The sequence below is a fragment of the Microcaecilia unicolor genome, chromosome 1 (genome assembly GCF_901765095.1).
Source record: "Microcaecilia unicolor chromosome 1, aMicUni1.1, whole genome shotgun sequence".
Classification (NCBI taxonomy): domain Eukaryota; kingdom Metazoa; phylum Chordata; class Amphibia; order Gymnophiona; family Siphonopidae; genus Microcaecilia; species Microcaecilia unicolor.
This window is the reverse complement of record NC_044031.1, coordinates 722696163-722713283: the sequence shown is the minus strand read 5'-3', so window position 1 is coordinate 722713283 and position 17121 is coordinate 722696163. Positions and strand designations below refer to the sequence as shown.

The 17121-nt window shown below is 45.4% G+C and overlaps 1 protein-coding gene across 1 annotated transcript in view; it reads right to left on the bottom strand.

Annotated features, from left to right (window-relative positions):
- Nucleotides 1-17121, bottom strand: part of TRPM7 (transient receptor potential cation channel subfamily M member 7) — a 397085-nt gene that overhangs the window by 27202 nt on the left and 352762 nt on the right. The window contains exon 38 of the mRNA XM_030189594.1: nucleotides 7589-7695. Coding sequence (XP_030045454.1) covers nucleotides 7589-7695 — 107 coding nt within the window. The remainder of the gene's footprint in view (nucleotides 1-7588; nucleotides 7696-17121) is intronic.

Below are 17121 nucleotides of genomic sequence, written 5' to 3'. Positions count from 1 at the left end.
TCGATGTCATGGGCGGAAAAATCACGCCGGCGAAATCAAAAGCCGAAATGGCGAAATTTGAAGCACCAAAAATTTAGAGGGAGAAAAAATCTCGACCGAGGCCGAAAAGAGGCCTACCCCGACGACGAAAGAAAACTTACCGGGGCAAAAAGCTGGAAGTACGGGGAGGATTGACACGAAACCCGGCGGAGGGTTTCCGGAGCACTTCCCGACTTAAACAAAGCTTTCCCGAAGGAAAAAACACGCTCAAAAATAATTTGGACGCGCGAGGTCGACTTTCCGGGGCTCGACACGGCGAAAACACGACCGTACCGAGTGCGGACAAAAGAAGACTGGCCGGCTCGAGCCGGTTTCGGGCGGGAAGACGGCCGCGCATGCGCGGTGCGCGCGGGCGCGCGAGGGCTAGCAAAGGACTTTGCTAGTGAAGTTTCCGATTGGAGGGGCTGCCGTGGACGTCACCCATCAGTGAGAACAAGCAGCCTGCTTGTCCTCGGAGAAAATAACATTACAAAGTACGGCATAGTATACTACTTACAATGCCATGGGAGGAGTGGCCTACTGGTTAGGGTGGTGGACTCTGGTCCTGGGGAACTGAGGAACTGAGTTTGATTCCCACTTCAGGCACAGCTCCTTGTGACTCTGGGCAAGTCACTTAACCCTCCATTTCCACATACAGTTCAAACTCCTCTTAATGACTTGCAAGTGCATTCACTCTGCAGATCCTCAGCACCTCTCCACTCTTATCTCTCACTACATTCCTCCCCAGGAACTCCATTCATTGGGTAAAATGAAGATGCATACCTGTAGCAGGTATTCTCCGAGGACAGCAGGCTGAACATTATCACTGAAGGGACGTCATCTGCAACGGCCCAGGAGCCTGGAAATTACAAAAAAACTAGAACTTTCTAGAATGCGACGTCGCGCGGGGCCAAATACACCGTGCATGCACAAGTAGGTTCCCGCCCACGACGCGAGCGTGCCACTCTCAGTTAATAATGAGCAAAAAAAGAGAAATAGAACTCCAAAGGGGAGGAGGGTGAGTTGTGATAATGTTCAGCCTGCTGTCCTTGGAGAATACCTGCTACAGGTATGCATCTTCATTTTCTCCGAGGACAAGCAGGCTGAACCTCATCACTGATGGGGTATCCCTAGCCCCCAGGCTCACTCAAAACAATGAACATTGGTCAACTGGATCTCGCAACGGCGAGGACATAACATAGATTGACCTAAAAAGAAATACAACAAAGTGAGACTGCAGCCTGGAACAGAATAGAAATGGGCCTAGGAGGGTGGAGTTGGATTCTAAACCCCGAACAGATTCTGCAGCTCTGACTGCCCAAACTGACCATCGCGTCAGGTATCCTGCTGAAGGTAGTAGTGAGATGTGAATGTGTGGACCGATGACCACGTTGCAGCCTTGCAAATCTCTTCAATGGAGGCTGACTTTAAGTGGGCCACCGACGAAGCCATGGCTCTAACTTTATGAGCCGTGACATGGCCCTCTAGAGTCAGCCCAGCTTGGGCATAAGTGAAGGAAATGCAATCTGCTAGCCAATTAGAGATTGTGCGTTTACCGATGGTGACTCCCCTCCTATTGGGATCAAAGGAAACAAAAACTGGGCAGACTGTCGATAGGGCTTTGTCCGCTCCACATAAAAGGCCAATGCTCTCTTGCAGTCCAAGGTGTGCAACTTGTCCTCACCAGGGTGGGTATGTGGACGGGGAAAGAATGTTGGCAAGACAACTGACTGGTTAAGATGGAACTCAGACACCACCTTCGGCAAGAACTTAGGGTGAGTGCAGAGGACTACTCTATTATGATGAAACTTTATATAAGGGGCATGAACTACCAACGCTTGGCGCTCACTGACTCTACGAGCTGAAGTAACAGCCACCAAGAAAATGTACTTCAGATGGCAGGAATTCAGTGGCTCAAAAGGAGCTTTCATCAGCTGGGTGAGAACGACGTTGACATCCCATGACACTGGTGGAGGTTTGACTGGGGGCTTTGACAAAAGCAAACCTCTCATGAAGCGAACAACTAAAGGCTGTCCAGAGATAGGCTGACCTTCCACATGTTGATGATAAGCACTAATCGGACTAAGGTGAACTCTTATGGAGTTGGTCTTGAGACCAGACTCTGATAAGTGTAAAAGGTATTCAAGCAGGGTCCGTATAGGACAAGAAAAGGGATCTAGGGCCTTGCTGTCACACTAGACGGCAAACCTCCTCCATTTAAAAGAATAACACTTATTCGTGGAGTCTTTCCTGGAAGCAAGACTCGGGAGACACCCTCTGAAAGACCCAAAGAGGCAACTTCTAAGCTCTCAATATCCAGGCCGTGAGAGCCAGAGACCGGAGGTTCGGATGTAGAAGCGACCCCTCGTTCTGGGTGATGAGGGTCGGAAAACACTCCAATCTCCACAGTTCTTCAGAGGACAACTCCAGAAGAAGAGGGAACCAGATCTGATGAGGCCAAAAAGGAGCAATCAGAATCATTGTTCCCCGGCAGTGCTTGAGTTTCAGTAAAGTCTTCCCTACTAGAGGTATGGGAGGATACGCATACAGCAGACCTGTCCCCCAATGCAGGAGAAAGGCATCTGATGCTAGCCTGTCATGGGCCTGAAGTCTGGAACAGAACTGAGAAACTTTGTGATTGATCTGAGTGGCAAAACGATCCACCGAGAGGGTGCCCCACTCTCGGAAGATCTTGCGGACAACATCCATGTTTAGAGACCACTCGTGAGGGTCCATGATCCTGCTCAAACTGTCGGCCAGACTGTTTTTGATGCCTGCCAGATACGTGGCCTGGAGAAACATGCCATGGTGTTGGGCCCAAAGCCACATCTGGACAGCTTCCTGACACCGAGGGCGAGATCCGGTGCCCCCCTGCTTGTTGGTGTAATACATTGCAACCTGATTGTCTGTCTGAATTAAAATAATTTGATTGGACAGCCAATCTCTGAAAGCCTTGAGAGCGTTCCAGATCGCTCGTAATTCCAGGAGATTGATCTGAAGATCTTTTTCTGGAAAAGACCAAGTCCGTTGAGTGTGAAGTCACTCGCCTCCACCTACCCTCCTCTCTTCCTTCCCGTTCGCATTAATTGATTTGATTTGCTTACTTTATTTATTTTTTTTGTCTATTAGATTGTAAGCTCTTTGAGCAGGGACTGTCTTTCTTCTATGTTTGTGCAGTGCTGCGTACGCCTTGTAGCGCTATAGAAATGCTCAATAGTAGTAAGTCCATCTACATGAGCTTCCCACCCCAGGAGAGATGCATTCGTTGTCAGCACTTTCTGCGGCTGAGGCATTTGGAATGGATGTCCCAAGGTCAAATTGGAGCGAATGGTCCACCACTGAAGGGAATTGCAAAAGTCGGTGGAGAGATGGATCACATCCTCTAGATCCCCTGTGGCTTGGCACCACTGGGAAGCTAGGGTCCATTGATCTGATCTCATATGTAGGCGTGCCCGTGGGAGTCACATGAACCGTGGAGGCCATGTGCCATAAAAGTCTCAACATCTGCTGAGCTGTGATCTGTTGAGACGCCCGAGCCAAGGACACTAGGGTCAGGAGATTGTCTGCCCTTGTCTGGGGAAGATAAGCTCGAGACGTCTGTGTGTCCAACAGAGCTCCAATGAACTCCAATTTCTACACCGGGACAAGGTGGGACTTGGGATAATTGATTACAAACCCCAGTAGCTCCAGTAGTTGAATAGTCATCCTCATGGACTGTAGAGCCCCTGCCTCTGAGGTGCTCTTCACCAGCCAATTGTCGAGATAAGGGATTACGTACACTCCCAGTCCACAGGCGATGCTGTGACAACTGCCAAGCACTTTGTGAATATCCTGGGCGCAGATGCTAGGCCAAAGGGCAGTCCACAGTACTGAAAGTGCCGAGTACCCAGTCAGAATCGAAGATACTTCCTGTGAGCTGGGAGTATCAAGATGCGAGTATAGGCATCCTTTAAGTCCAGAGAGCATAGCCAATCGTTTTCCTGAATCATGGGAAGAAGGGTGTCCAGGGAAACTATCCTGAACTTTTCTCGGAGAAGGAATTTGTTCAGGGCCCTTAGGTCTAGGATGGGATGCATCCCCCCTGTTTTCTTTTGCACAAGGAAGCACCTGGAGAATCCCAGCCCTTCTTCCCCTGGTGGAACGGGTTCGACCTCATTGGCCTTTAGAAGGGCGGAGAGTTCCTCTGCAAGTACCTGCTTGTGCTGGAAGCTGAAGGATTGAGCTCCCGGTGGGCAATTTGGAGGCTTTGAAACCAGATGGAGAGTGTATCCTAACTGGACTATTTGAAGAACCCACCTGTCGGAGGTTACAAGAGGCTACCTTTGGTGAAAAAATATCAACCTCCCCCCAACAGGCAAGCCATCCGGCACGGATACTTTTACTGTGGCTATGCTGCACTGGAGCCAGTCAAAAGCCCGTCCCTTGCTTTTGCTGGGGAGCCCTAGGGGCCTTAGACTCACGGCGTTGACGGGAACGTGCATGCTGGGGCTGAACCGGCTGCTGAGAAGCAGAAGTGTACCTACGCCTATTACAGGAATAGGGAGCACTCGTCTTCCCTCCAAAAAACCTCCTAGAAAAGGAGGCGGTAGCAGAAGACGTCCGGCGGGAGAGAGTATCCATGGTGTCATGATGCTTTTTGAACTGATCAACCATGTTCTCTACTTTTTCACCGAAAAGATTATCCCCCCGGCAAGGAACATCCGCCATTCGCTGCTGGGTCTTCAGATCCAGGTCAGAGACACGCAGCCATGAGAGTCTGCGTATCACTATACCTTGAGCAGCTACTCGGGATGCCACATCAAAAGTGTTGTAAGACCCCCTTGGCCAGGAATTTGCGACACGTCTTCTGCTGCCTGACCACGTGGTGAAAAGGTTCAGCAAGCTCCGGAGGAAGCGTTTCAACGAAACTGGACAGTTGCCTCACCGAATTCCGCAAGTGGATGCTCGTGTAGCGCTGGTATGTTTGGATCTTGGCAGCGAGCATAGTGGCCTGATACGTTCTCCTCCCAAAAGAATCCAAGGTCCTAGACTCTCTGCCTGGGGGCGCCGAGGCATAGTCCCTAGTACTCTTGGCTCTTCTGAGAGCAGAGTCCACCACCATAGAATCATGAGGAAGTTGGGCCTTCACCATCACAGGCTCACCATGGACTCTGTACTGGGACTCGGATTTTTTGGGGACCACGGGGTTAGAGAGAGGGCACGACCAATTTCGCATAAGCACTTCCCTCAGTGTATTATGCAAGGGGGCCGTGGCAACCTCAGCAGGCAGAGAAGGATAATCCAAGACCTTCAGCATCTCAGCCCTGGGCTCATCCAAAACCTCCATAGGGAATGGAATGTCCTTAGACATTTCCCTAACAAAAGATGAGACAGAGAGACTCTCAGGTGGAGACATTCTACTCTCAATTGGCGGAGTAGGACAACTCTTCCTCTAAAAAGTATCTGGGGTGTTCCTTCTCTTCCCACAAGCGCTCCTGAACGGTATTGGACAAGAGCTCCCTAAGAGCAGCCCAAACCCGAGCCCGTCTCGCCATTGAGGATTGACGACCCCGTGGGGGGTGTTTAGAAGTCGATCCCTGCCTGGAGTCCGGCGAAGCTTCCTACACCGACGTCGAGGGGGAATCGACCCAGGTGGCAGGCAACACCAGTACCGCAAGCGGCACCGAGGACGGAGACCTCCTCACAGGTGATGGCCCAGATGCTGCCTCAAGAGTCTGTACGGAAGGTGCAAGCACCACCGATACCGAGGCCGACTGGCGAAGTACCAGGTTGCCAGACGACCGACGCATTGGCACCTCTTGAATGGAGGGTAAGTGATGCTCCCGGCGCCGACGCTTCTCGGGTGCCACTTTCTGCGGCTCCCCAGAGCTCTCGGTACCGTGCATGGAAGGAGAATGATAACGGTGCTTCTTAGCCTTCGCTCAACACCTGTCATCGAGACTCCTCGGTACCGAAGAGGACATGGAACCTTCACGCCTCCTTGGGGCTGGGTCTGACTTAGGTCGGTCACGGGGGGCCTGCATAGCAGTAGGCCTCGAGATAGGTGGAGACCCACTCGATGCCTCGCTGCTCCCAGCTCAATGCAGTCTTTCGGCAGCCATTACCTGGACTCCTGATGTCGATGCCTCCCTCGACGTCGATGCCGCCGACCTCGGTACCGATGTCGCTATCGAAGGACCGGACCGATCCGAACAAAGTTTCTCACACTGTGCCTCTCAAGCCACTTGGGTCTGTTTTTACATCAACTTACACAGCTTACAAGCAGCTGGGAGATGATCGGGCCCAAGACATTGGAGACACCACGCGTGGGGGTCGGTACTGGAGATGGTCCGGTTGCACCAAGTACAACACTTGAAGCCGCTGGAGGGAAAAACAGAATTCGCGAAATCAAAAGGCTCGATGGTGCCAAGAAAAAAGGGGCACAAAATGGGAAGAACAGAGTGGCCGAGCAGCCTAAAAGCGGCCGCGTCGAAAAAAACAAAGAGGGAAAAAAAACCTAAGAAACAGAGGAAAAAACTCCTTTTTTTTAATATTAATGGAATAAAATATAAAACTTGAAAAAAAGAAAAAGAAAATAGAAGCGAAAGGACGCTAACTCGGGCTCCCGAGCGAAAAAACATGGCGGGAAGCCACAGACGTGTCTCTTCAGGCGCGGATAAGAAAAAAACTGAGAGTGGCACGCTCGCGTCGCGGGCGGGAACCTGCTTACACATGTGCGGTGTATTTGGTCCCGCGTGATGTCGCGTTCTAGAAAGTTCTAGTTTTTTTGTATTTTCCAGGCTCCTGGGCCGTCACGGACGACGACCCATCAGTGATAAGGTTCAACCTACTTATCCTCGGAGAAATCTCTCTTATCTAAACCCTTCTCCTCCACTGCCAACTCCAAACTCCATTCTTTTATCTTTTGCTCACCATACACCTGGAACAGACTTCCTGAGTCAGTACGTCAAGCTCCATTTCTGGCTGTCTTCAAATGTAAGCTAAAAGTCTACCTTTTTGAGGCTGCTTTTAATTCCTAACCCCTATTCATTTGTTTAGTACCCATGTCTGTTTTATCATTCCCACCTTAAGTATTTCCCTTATTTGTCTGTCCTGATTAGATTGTAAGCTCTGTTGAGCAGGGACTGTCACTTTATGTTCAAGTGTACAGCGCTGCGTATATCTAGTAGTGCTATAGAAATAAGTAGTTATCAGCAATAGGTTTTTATTTTGTTTTTCTATTAGCTTTGTGTTATAATGTTATTTCATATGTTTGCTGTGATGCACTTAGAATGTAAGATGGATGGAATAAGTCAATAAATGAAATGAAATTACGGCATCATCAGAGCTGGCCTAACATTAGGTGTCTTAATCTGATGACCCATAAAAGTTAGTCAGGTGCTTATATTCAACCCAAAATGAAGGCGCCTTGATTTCCTTACTACCTTATCCTCAGAGGGCTTGAAAACAGACTGTAATCCCTCTGGAGACAGAAAAATATTTGTTATACCTGAATGTAATTAAACTTAAAATATTACTGAAAAAGCATGAGCTAAATCTTAAATTGCTTTGTCTTATGTTAATCTCTTACCTGGAAGTTTAAGCTTCCTGCAACAGGAATTACAGTGATGCTTTGCACGGAAGTTTCTGATTGCATCATCTCCCAAGTTTGCTGGACCAAACACCATATCATAAGATCTTTAAAAATGAAAAAGAATGTAGAGATTTATCTACAGATTACAAAACTGAACACTTCCATTTTCACTGTGCTACCAAACCTTTATAGCTCAATTATAAACATTCCTATAAACTAAGAACTGGCTTTTATCTCCATATTTAAGTCACTATTTTCATTGCTTTGAAAAGACAACCCTGGAGTTTATGAACACTAAGAAGGACTTCATAGTGTAAAGCTTAAGGAATCCCTGTAGCTTAATTTGCTTTATTTCTTTCCCTTTCAATTTTTTAACAACTTTTTATGTTCTCAAGATAATTTCCAGCCAATGATGCCACAATCCCCTACCCTCTCCCATAAAACTATATTACAGGTGGCATCCCTATTAACAAATCAGCTGAGTATTCCAAAATATTACACATTTATTCACCAAAGTCTATACAATTACAGATTTTCCCTTCTTTATAAAGATGCAGGTTAATTATCTTCAGAACCAATGTTTCCAAACAACTGCCAAAAAGGAAAATTTTAAACCTACCTGTTTGTTTCCTTTTCTTGAGTCCTGCTAAATCAGTCTGGTTATATTGGTTTTATGCTCTCCTGCTAGCAGATAAAGATAGATAACTCTTCCGCTGACTTTACCTATGCAGTATGGTGCAACCTTGAACTTAACTAGTAACAAATAACCTAAGCCAAAAAAACATTAATGCTTCCAAATGGCATAAAAGACTGATTTTGATCCTCCTTTACATTCAACCCATTGGTACCTCCATGACTCAAGGGCTCAAGAAATTCCCATAATGCAAGGTGAGGAACCAACTAGATCCAATTGCCAAAAAATTATCAATCTGATCAAGAGGTCAAGTAGACTGCCAGAGATGGTTTTGGACTGGTGTGGCAAGTCCCAATGAAAGGAAATTTACAGTCAACACTTAAACTTCTCCTTCCTTATTGTCCTACCACACCAGTCCAGATGCATGGAATATACCCAAACTTCCACTAGGACAGGTTGGGCAGAAGGCAGCATCTACCTTAGTTTGCACATCCAAGTGGCAGTATTTTGAAAATAAATGCAAGAATGCCAACTGGCTCCCTGTAAATATCTTCCAGAAAAACAGAACTGCATTCAACCCAGGACTATGCCAGTGGTGAAATTGTTCTGGTGCAATAGTTTTCCTCATTCATCTGAAGTCTGCCACTTTAGAATTTGCCTCTTCTTTCATGGTTCATGAAAGAGAACAAATCTGTTAACTTTCTGAATGGATTAATGACCATCAACAATCTCAAAACTTTGTGGACGTCTAGAATTGGACACTTCTCTTTTCTTGTGCATTCCAACTTTCTAAAGACTGGGAAAGAAATGGTTTTATTTAGACGATCCACCCTGGGAAGAAAGGAAAATACCATTAAAGTCTCTTGAGAAAAAACTCAAACAATCCCTGCAAGAAAGAGCCTGGAACTTGGAAATGCATCCAGCAGAGCATACTGCCACCAGAAAGATTGCTGTAAGAGAGAACTCCCTCAGAAATGGCAACTTCAAAGGTAATAAGGATAGATGAGCTAGTTAACAACCAAACTGAGATTCCAATAGGGAACTACAGACCTAGTGGAAGAGTGAATGTGCTTGACCCCTCAGAGGGAAAAAAAACATCTGGATGGGCTGCCGCCAAAACATCTAGCATTAACCTCTTAAAGGAGCCTGGGGCCACTACTTGTACACTGAGAGAGCTAAGAATCAGCACTTTCTCCATACCCTTCTGAAGAAAGTTGAGAATGAATAAGAAAAAGATCTCAAAAGAACAATCTCCCTACCAAGATCATTTGGAATATCCATCCCTTTCCACCTGCTACGCCACCTCCTAATGCTTATTTCCTTATGAACCCAATTCCTCCTATGTTTAACTTACTTTCCGTTAACCCCAACAGTTTCTGCGTTTACCACAAACTATATAGTCATATTCGACTTTGTAATTATTTATATTGTTGCTATGTAAGCCGCATTGAGCCTGTCAAGTGTGGGAAAGCGTGGGGTACAAATGTAATAAATAAATAAACCTATTAGGGACCTCAGTGGGAACACAGATGAGTGACCATGGTTGAGCTAGAGCATCTAGATCCATATAGCCCCTCTCCCTTCAGTGACAGAAGAAGTTCACTATCTTGGAGTTTTGGCTTGTTGCTAGGAGGTCCATCCGAGGACTACCTGTTCATGATCATCCAAGAACATGGACATAATCAACTTCTGCTCCCCTGGGTCCAGGATTTGCAGAGTTAAAAAATGTGCCTATATACTGTCCACACTTTAATATACACAGTGAAAAAAAAAGTGTTTCTCAATTCATGCTAGAAACATATTTACTTCCTGTACTGCCTGTGGGCTCCTGGTAGCTGCATACATCAGTCAGGAGCTACCAGGAGTACACATACTGCTATACCTCATAGAAAAGTGCTGAAGGGAAAGGCAAGTGGCCCTGGTTTCCAACCTGTTTATGGTCCAGTATGCCTCTAATCTTGATCCAAAGCCCTGAGTCACTCTGGTGTGGCAAGATACTCACCAACCTATGAGATCCATGATTCATGTGAGGAACTCTTAAGTCCAGACCTTTCAGGAGATTACCCAAAAAGAGTCACCTGTTCAGACTAAATTTGGTTGCATAGTGAGGCAGCTGCCAGATGTAATTCCGAAACTGTGGAAACAATCTCTAAAGAACAGCCCTCTGTAGAGGGCATACATAAGGCTATAGGGGACCAGATCCAGAGTCATGACCACTGAACCCAATACTTGCAGGTAGCTCTGTAACCCGGGGGGGGGTGGGGGGGAGAACCCCAGCAAATCCCATATCTCAGCATGTAATTTGTTGATTCTGTCCAGCATTACAAACACCTTACCCATTCTGGTGTTGAAACAAGTCCTCAAGCACACTAACCAGGGAAAGAACCGACTTGCTCTTGAGAAAGTTCACTATCCATGACCTTGGAGAATGTCTGACACTGTGGCTAAGCAAAATGGGAGAGCCTTAAACTGATAATACCGTCATAGGGCAGAGACCTAGGAATATCTGGTGGTAATCTCTGATAGGAACGTGGTAATACAATTTTGACAATTTGGGGAAGTGAGAAACTCTCCCTTCCTCAATGTCATTATTAACAACTTCAGTCTGTCCATGTGCAAAAACAGCATGTGGAGCAATTTGTCTACATGCTTGGGATTAAGAACAGGATGAAAGGTACCCTATTTCTTAAGCACCACATAACAGATGGAAGAACACCCTCACTATTCTCCTTGCTCAGAACCAGAACTACTGGATCAAACAGTCCAATGTGGTTCTCACAGCTATGTATGGATTTGCTTTGAATTATTGTTGTGTATTACATTCTACCTCAACTCTATAAGGGGACACATTAAAAGTTTATCTGAAATTAAAGTATAACAGTTACTCCAGAATTGGCTTCTTTAATTTCAGATAACTTTTACTGTGTTCCCTTAAAGGGTTTGAGGTGGAGTCCTATACAGACTATATCTACGACCCATCAGTCTGAAGTGATATGGGTCCACTCCTGACAAAAACAACTAAGAAGAACAACTGGAGAAATTCAGAAGCAGACCCACTAACATTCACTGAGAGACCTGAGCCTGACCAGATGCTCCTGAGTCTACCTCTTGACCCCCTTTGTCTTCCGAGCAAAAGTGGTGCCTGTTAGAGGTCAACAAGCAGGCAGCTTATTCGGCATGTTATCACCTGAAATCATGGAGCTGGTTCCATCCCAGTACTATCTGGTATTTGGAATTTCTCAAAGTCGTTAACTAAGTCTTCCCCAGAAAGCAGACTACTGCTAAAGAACACTCGCCAGTGTCAAGACCACAGTAGCCGCCTCCAAGCAATCACAAGAATGGTCATTTTCTTAGCTGATTCTCAGACCAGGTCATATGAAGGAATTTGCCAGGAAAAGAATCCCCTAATTCCAGATGAGTGACACCCTTGGGATAGACTGTGACAAATACCATGGAGTCATCCAGGACCTGCATTAGGCCTGAGCAATGTAACATCTAAACTGCAACTCTCAGTGCCATAACCTTCTCCACTGAGATGGCAGTTTTGTGAATCACCATGATATCAGAGTGACCACCATGGAAAACGCAGAGTTCATCCTTTTCCTTATTGGAAAAATAAAGTCTTTCATTGCCTTCCCCATCTTAAGGATAGAATATGGATGCTCCTATTTCACCGCAATCATGTCCTTAATGACCTGGTGGAGGGGAAAAGATCCTGGCCAGCTTAGGAATCCCTGCTAAAATCTTTAGAGAGCTCATATGCTGAGCTATAAGGATGTAGAAGATCCACTTTTCTGAGAAGCCCAATTGCTGAGGAATCCTTGTTTTGGGAAGCGAGTTCACCCTTTTCTAGTTTCGTTCTGATTCTGCACTCAGCTCTGTCCTATTCAAGAACCTAAGGAGCTACCAAGTCAGTTTCTTGGGGGCAGGACGTGTCCCCGAAATCCTAGGAAAGGCCACACACACTCGTTTCAGCAAAAGCTTCATCCTCTGGCTGCCACTGCAAGGAGTACTATGCCTAATACATCATTAAAATAGATTCAGCCAAGAAAGGGCAAGCAGAAGCAGTACTGGTAGCTTCTAGAAAAGAAGGTGGGAGGATAGAATCCCTGTGTTAAGTCTGGGGGACCCAAGGGGGCCTTAGAGGAATGGCAGTGACGCTTCAACTCCACAGGACCTTAAGTATCTAAAACAGTTACATTTCCCATAAAAGGAAACTTAGAAATGGAAAACCTGCTATATTTTCCCTAGTTAAATCCCAATATCTAGATCCCAGATGCAAGAAGGGGAAGGGGGGAAGGGGATGGGATTTGATAAAGAACCTTCCTGTGGTTACAATCAAGGCAATTTACATATTATATACAGGTACATATTTTGAACCTGGAGCAATGGAAGGTTAAGTAGCTTGCCCAGAGCCACAAGGCAGTGAGACTGAACCTGGTTCCCCTGGATCTCAGACCACTGCAGTAACCATTAGGCTACTACCCCACTCTCTACTTATGCGCCTTATTGCAGCAAAACCTCCTCTGATATTGTGTTCAAATCCCTCATGATATCTACAGCAACTGCTCCAGATCATAGCCAGCCACCTTAGCATGTAACCAGTATCCAAGACTGCACAAAATTGTTTTCTGTCTCCATCAGTTGACAGGAAAGCATAAATCCACATGTTTGGAGTGGTCTCGTAGGCTGATAAGGAACTCAAATTTACAGCCCAAAAGAGATGGGGACAATTTATTAATTTCAGTACTTCAATGTAATAACCCAAGTAACTTGAAGAACTTGAATAAATTATTTATAGAAGGAAAAGCCTCAGAATCGCATTGAGTCACTATGTTTTCTTTACTCAATGTACAATGGCAATTACTTCATCAGCAAAAGCCTTCCAAAAAGTGTATTCGTGCAAAGCCCAGTGAAGGCTCTAAATGAGGGATGTCCAAATTCAGCCTTCACGCCAGGTCGGCTTTTCAGGCTTTCCCCATTGAATATGTATGAGATCTATTTGCAAGCACTGCCTTAGCGCATCTAGGTAAAAAAAAAAAAGGTTTGGACAAGTTCCTGGAGTAAAAATCCATAGTCAGCTATTGAGATAGATATATGGAACCCACTGCTTGCCCTGGGATTGGTAGCATGGATTGTTGCTATTTGGTTTCTGCCAGGTACTTGTGACCTGGATTGGCCACTATTGGAATCAAGAAAATGGGCTAGGTGCACCATTGGTCTGAACCAGAATAGCTATTCTTATGGCTCGTGGTAAACATTCATTGCATCTCTGTATTGACCTAATTTAATCCTATGTACACTATTAGTGCTATAAAACCTAGAAGTAAGAGAGTGGAGTGGCCTAGTGGTTCGGGTGGTGGACTTTGGTCCTGGGGAACTGAGTTCGATTCCCACTTCAGGCACAGGCAGCTCCTTGTGACTCTGGCCAAGTCACTTAACCCTCCATTGCCCCATGTAAGCCGCATTGAGCCTGCCATGAGTGGGAAAGTGCGGGGTACAAATGTAACAAAAAAAATGTAAACATCAATTTGATAAATTTGCCTACTTGTTCTATCATCTAAATATACTAAAGGTGGGTAAAAATTAAACCGAATGACACTTCCTATTTCTGGGACTGGCATCTACCTGCCTTGTTACTTGTTGAGGCTGTCCCACTGCCATGCAGACTGGGAGGAGCAGCAGCCCGGCCATGTGAGTGAACAAGGAGGGGTGAGAAGAAAAGGGAGACAGATGCAGACATGCAGGATGGTGCTGGTGAATGGGAGAGACAGGGCCATGCTGGATTGTTTGGGGGGGGGGGGGGGGAGGAGGGTTAGAAAGACAGGTTATGCAGCAAATAACGTGTAAGAATTTTAAAGCCCACCTCTAAAATATACAAATCACAAAAGCGCTAAATCTTCAATGAGGCCAAGCCACTGACTTTCATATTCTTTACATAAGGCTGCCTGACATAACAGGTCAGATGAGCTCAGTTTACTAGCTTAAAATAACACACACAAAAAAAAACCCAAATATTTTTTCTTGTCCATCTAAGAGAGTGATCAGACCATGTCCATGTCCTTTTAGCGTCTGACGTCATCTCTTGAAACAATCACATGGGATTTGTTATCCTGATTTAATCCCCACGCAGTAAAAATCTGATGCTAACATTCTACACAGAACAGGCTACAGCTGTCCCACTAATCTATACCAGAAACATAAGAAAGCATGACAGGTGCATATATGGAGAAACTAGATCTTGCCTAATTTTCTTTCCTCAAGTCCCTCCAGACTAGTCCAGATGCTTGGGTTTGCCTTTTTCTGCCAGCAGATGGAGACCAAGAGATGGAGACCAAGAACCACTGCACTACTGAATTTACCTACTATATGCAGTCCCACACTTGTCAGTATCTCATTAACAAAGCAGTAAAAAAGAACAGATATCTCCAAAAATTCAGGTAACAAGAAACAACCAAAATTCAACTCATCAAGAAACCAAGGCCATACTTTCAACTGCAGAATAAAAACAAAATAAAAATGGAAACATTCTTCAGATGACAATAGCTGCAAGCAAGCCAGGAGCTCTGAACTGGTCTGGAGGGATTCAAGAAACGAAAATTAGCAGGTAAGCTCTAATTTCTACTACTACTACTTGCAAGCCAAACCACCACGAGGGTGGAGGTACACAAATTCCTACGAAAAGTAGAATCTGAGGAAAGGGGGAGTAGGAGGAGTAGGCTCTTGAACAACACTAGTAGGCGACGTAGGTTAGGAACAATCTCTTTATTTAAATATACACTCGACTCAACACAGCTGTGTTTCGGCGCTACAGACATCTTTCTTCAGGAGTCTTGTGATATATAGATATACGAATATTAAGCTCAAAAAGAATGAAAGCAAGGCTTCTAGCTACAATTGTAATCCACTGCCGATGCAGGAAAAACAGCTCAGCGTATTCAATTACACTTCCGTGAAATCCTGGCTCTGGATTTTCCCTAGTCTCAGCCAGGGAGCAGAGAGAGAAAGATCTATTTACCGAGGCTCTGTGAGCAGTTATATTTTATAACCTGTGAGACGCTACATTTCCTGAACTCCCCAGATAGTAAACAAATGTTTAGTCAGTTTTATAATTGATCCATATTCAGTTACCTGTTATTGCTTGCTGTACCTTTTCCATCTGGTTTTTCTAACGTTCACTGTTCAAATTTTTGCATGATAATAAAGCTATACTTTATTAGCGCTGCTGTCCTGGACTAAGAATACCTGGTGGTTTGTGTGTTTTGGGTCTGTGAGTGCTTTCTGGGAACTGTTGGACCCCTGGTAGTGTAGCCCCAGTGTCCTAGAAATCACCAGGGAATAACCTGAGAGTGGGAGACTAGCCCAGAGGCAAGCGGGACCCAAGTCGGTGGGAGGAGGATGCTAGTATACAGCATGTGCCCAGGTGTAGGCGGGCCTCAGCAGTGCTGGAGACAGATCCTCCAGGTGGCCGCAGAGTTAACCCCAGGCAGGTGCTAGGCGTTTCTTGACAAGTAACCTTCAAGGGTAGGAAACCCACAGGCCAGACTAAGATCTTAACCCCAAAATCTGCATCCTGTTAAGCCTGAACATCCAACCTGTAGTGGCATACAAAGGAGTGTAGTTGCTTTGTACATCTCTTGCAGAGGAATCAGGCTATGCTCTGCCCAAGGCAAGGCTTGTCCCCTCATGCAATGGGCCTTCAGCACTGAAGGAACCGTCAGCCCCTCAGTATGTAGGCAGATGCTATCACCTCCTTAATTCAATGGGTCACTTTAGAAGCTACCTCTTTTTTCCTGTTCCTTGCAAACAGAACAAAAAGTCTATCAGACCAACAAAACTTCTTTGACCTTTTCAAACAACAGCACGGAGCTCTCCTAATGTTCAACCAATGAAGTCAGTCCAAATCCTCTTGTTCTATGACCTCATGAAAGCCTGGAAGAGAAACAGATTGATTCACGGGAAACAAAGACACCACCTTATGGGGAAAGGGAATTGATACCTTCTAACAAAACACAAAACAAAACTAGGAACCGCTCTCGACATGACAAGACCTACAACTGAGAAATTCATCTCACTAAACATATTACTGATTCTATAACAGGGCTCTTACAGTTATATACTAGCACTTACGTACATGAATGTATACTTACAAAAGTAAATGCTAGCAGAGGGTTCAGTGCTATTCTATAATTTAAGAGTGCAAAGTGCTTAAGTGTGTAAATGCAAATGGTGTTCACAGGGGAGAGGCATGGGTGAGTCTAACATTTACATGTGCAACTTATAGAATACTGTAAATTATGCACACAAGTGCTACATTTAAATGTAAGTGGACATGACTAAATATAGGCACGTTGATGCTGACTTATGCTAGGATTAAATAACACATATGCATATAAGTGTTCTTACAGAATAAAGGGTAAAGGGTCACAGCACATGGAAAGTGGGTGCTTCAATTGTAAGGCTTAGTTATAGAATTGCCCCCATAGCCACCAAGAACATTCTTCAAAGTAAGATCCTTAATAGTGGAATGCTTAAGAGACTAAGGCACGTCCACTAGTACAGATAGCATGAGATTCAGATCACAGGGAATAACTACTGGGCACCTTAGAGGTCTCAGTAGCTTAATGCCCCTCAGGAATCTTACTGCACCTACAAAAGATGCCAGAGATCGTCTGTGAATCAAACCTCTATAGCAAGAAATCACCACTATTTGCACCCTCAGAAAGGCTAGATCCAAACAGTTATCCAAACCATTCTGCAAAAAAAATCCAGAATTTCCAAAATCAACAGCCTCAAAAGGCACAACCTGCCAGTCAGTGCACCACTGTTCAAAAACTCTCCACACACAAACATAAGCTAAGAAGGTTGACATCTTTCTTGAATGTAGCAGTGTAGC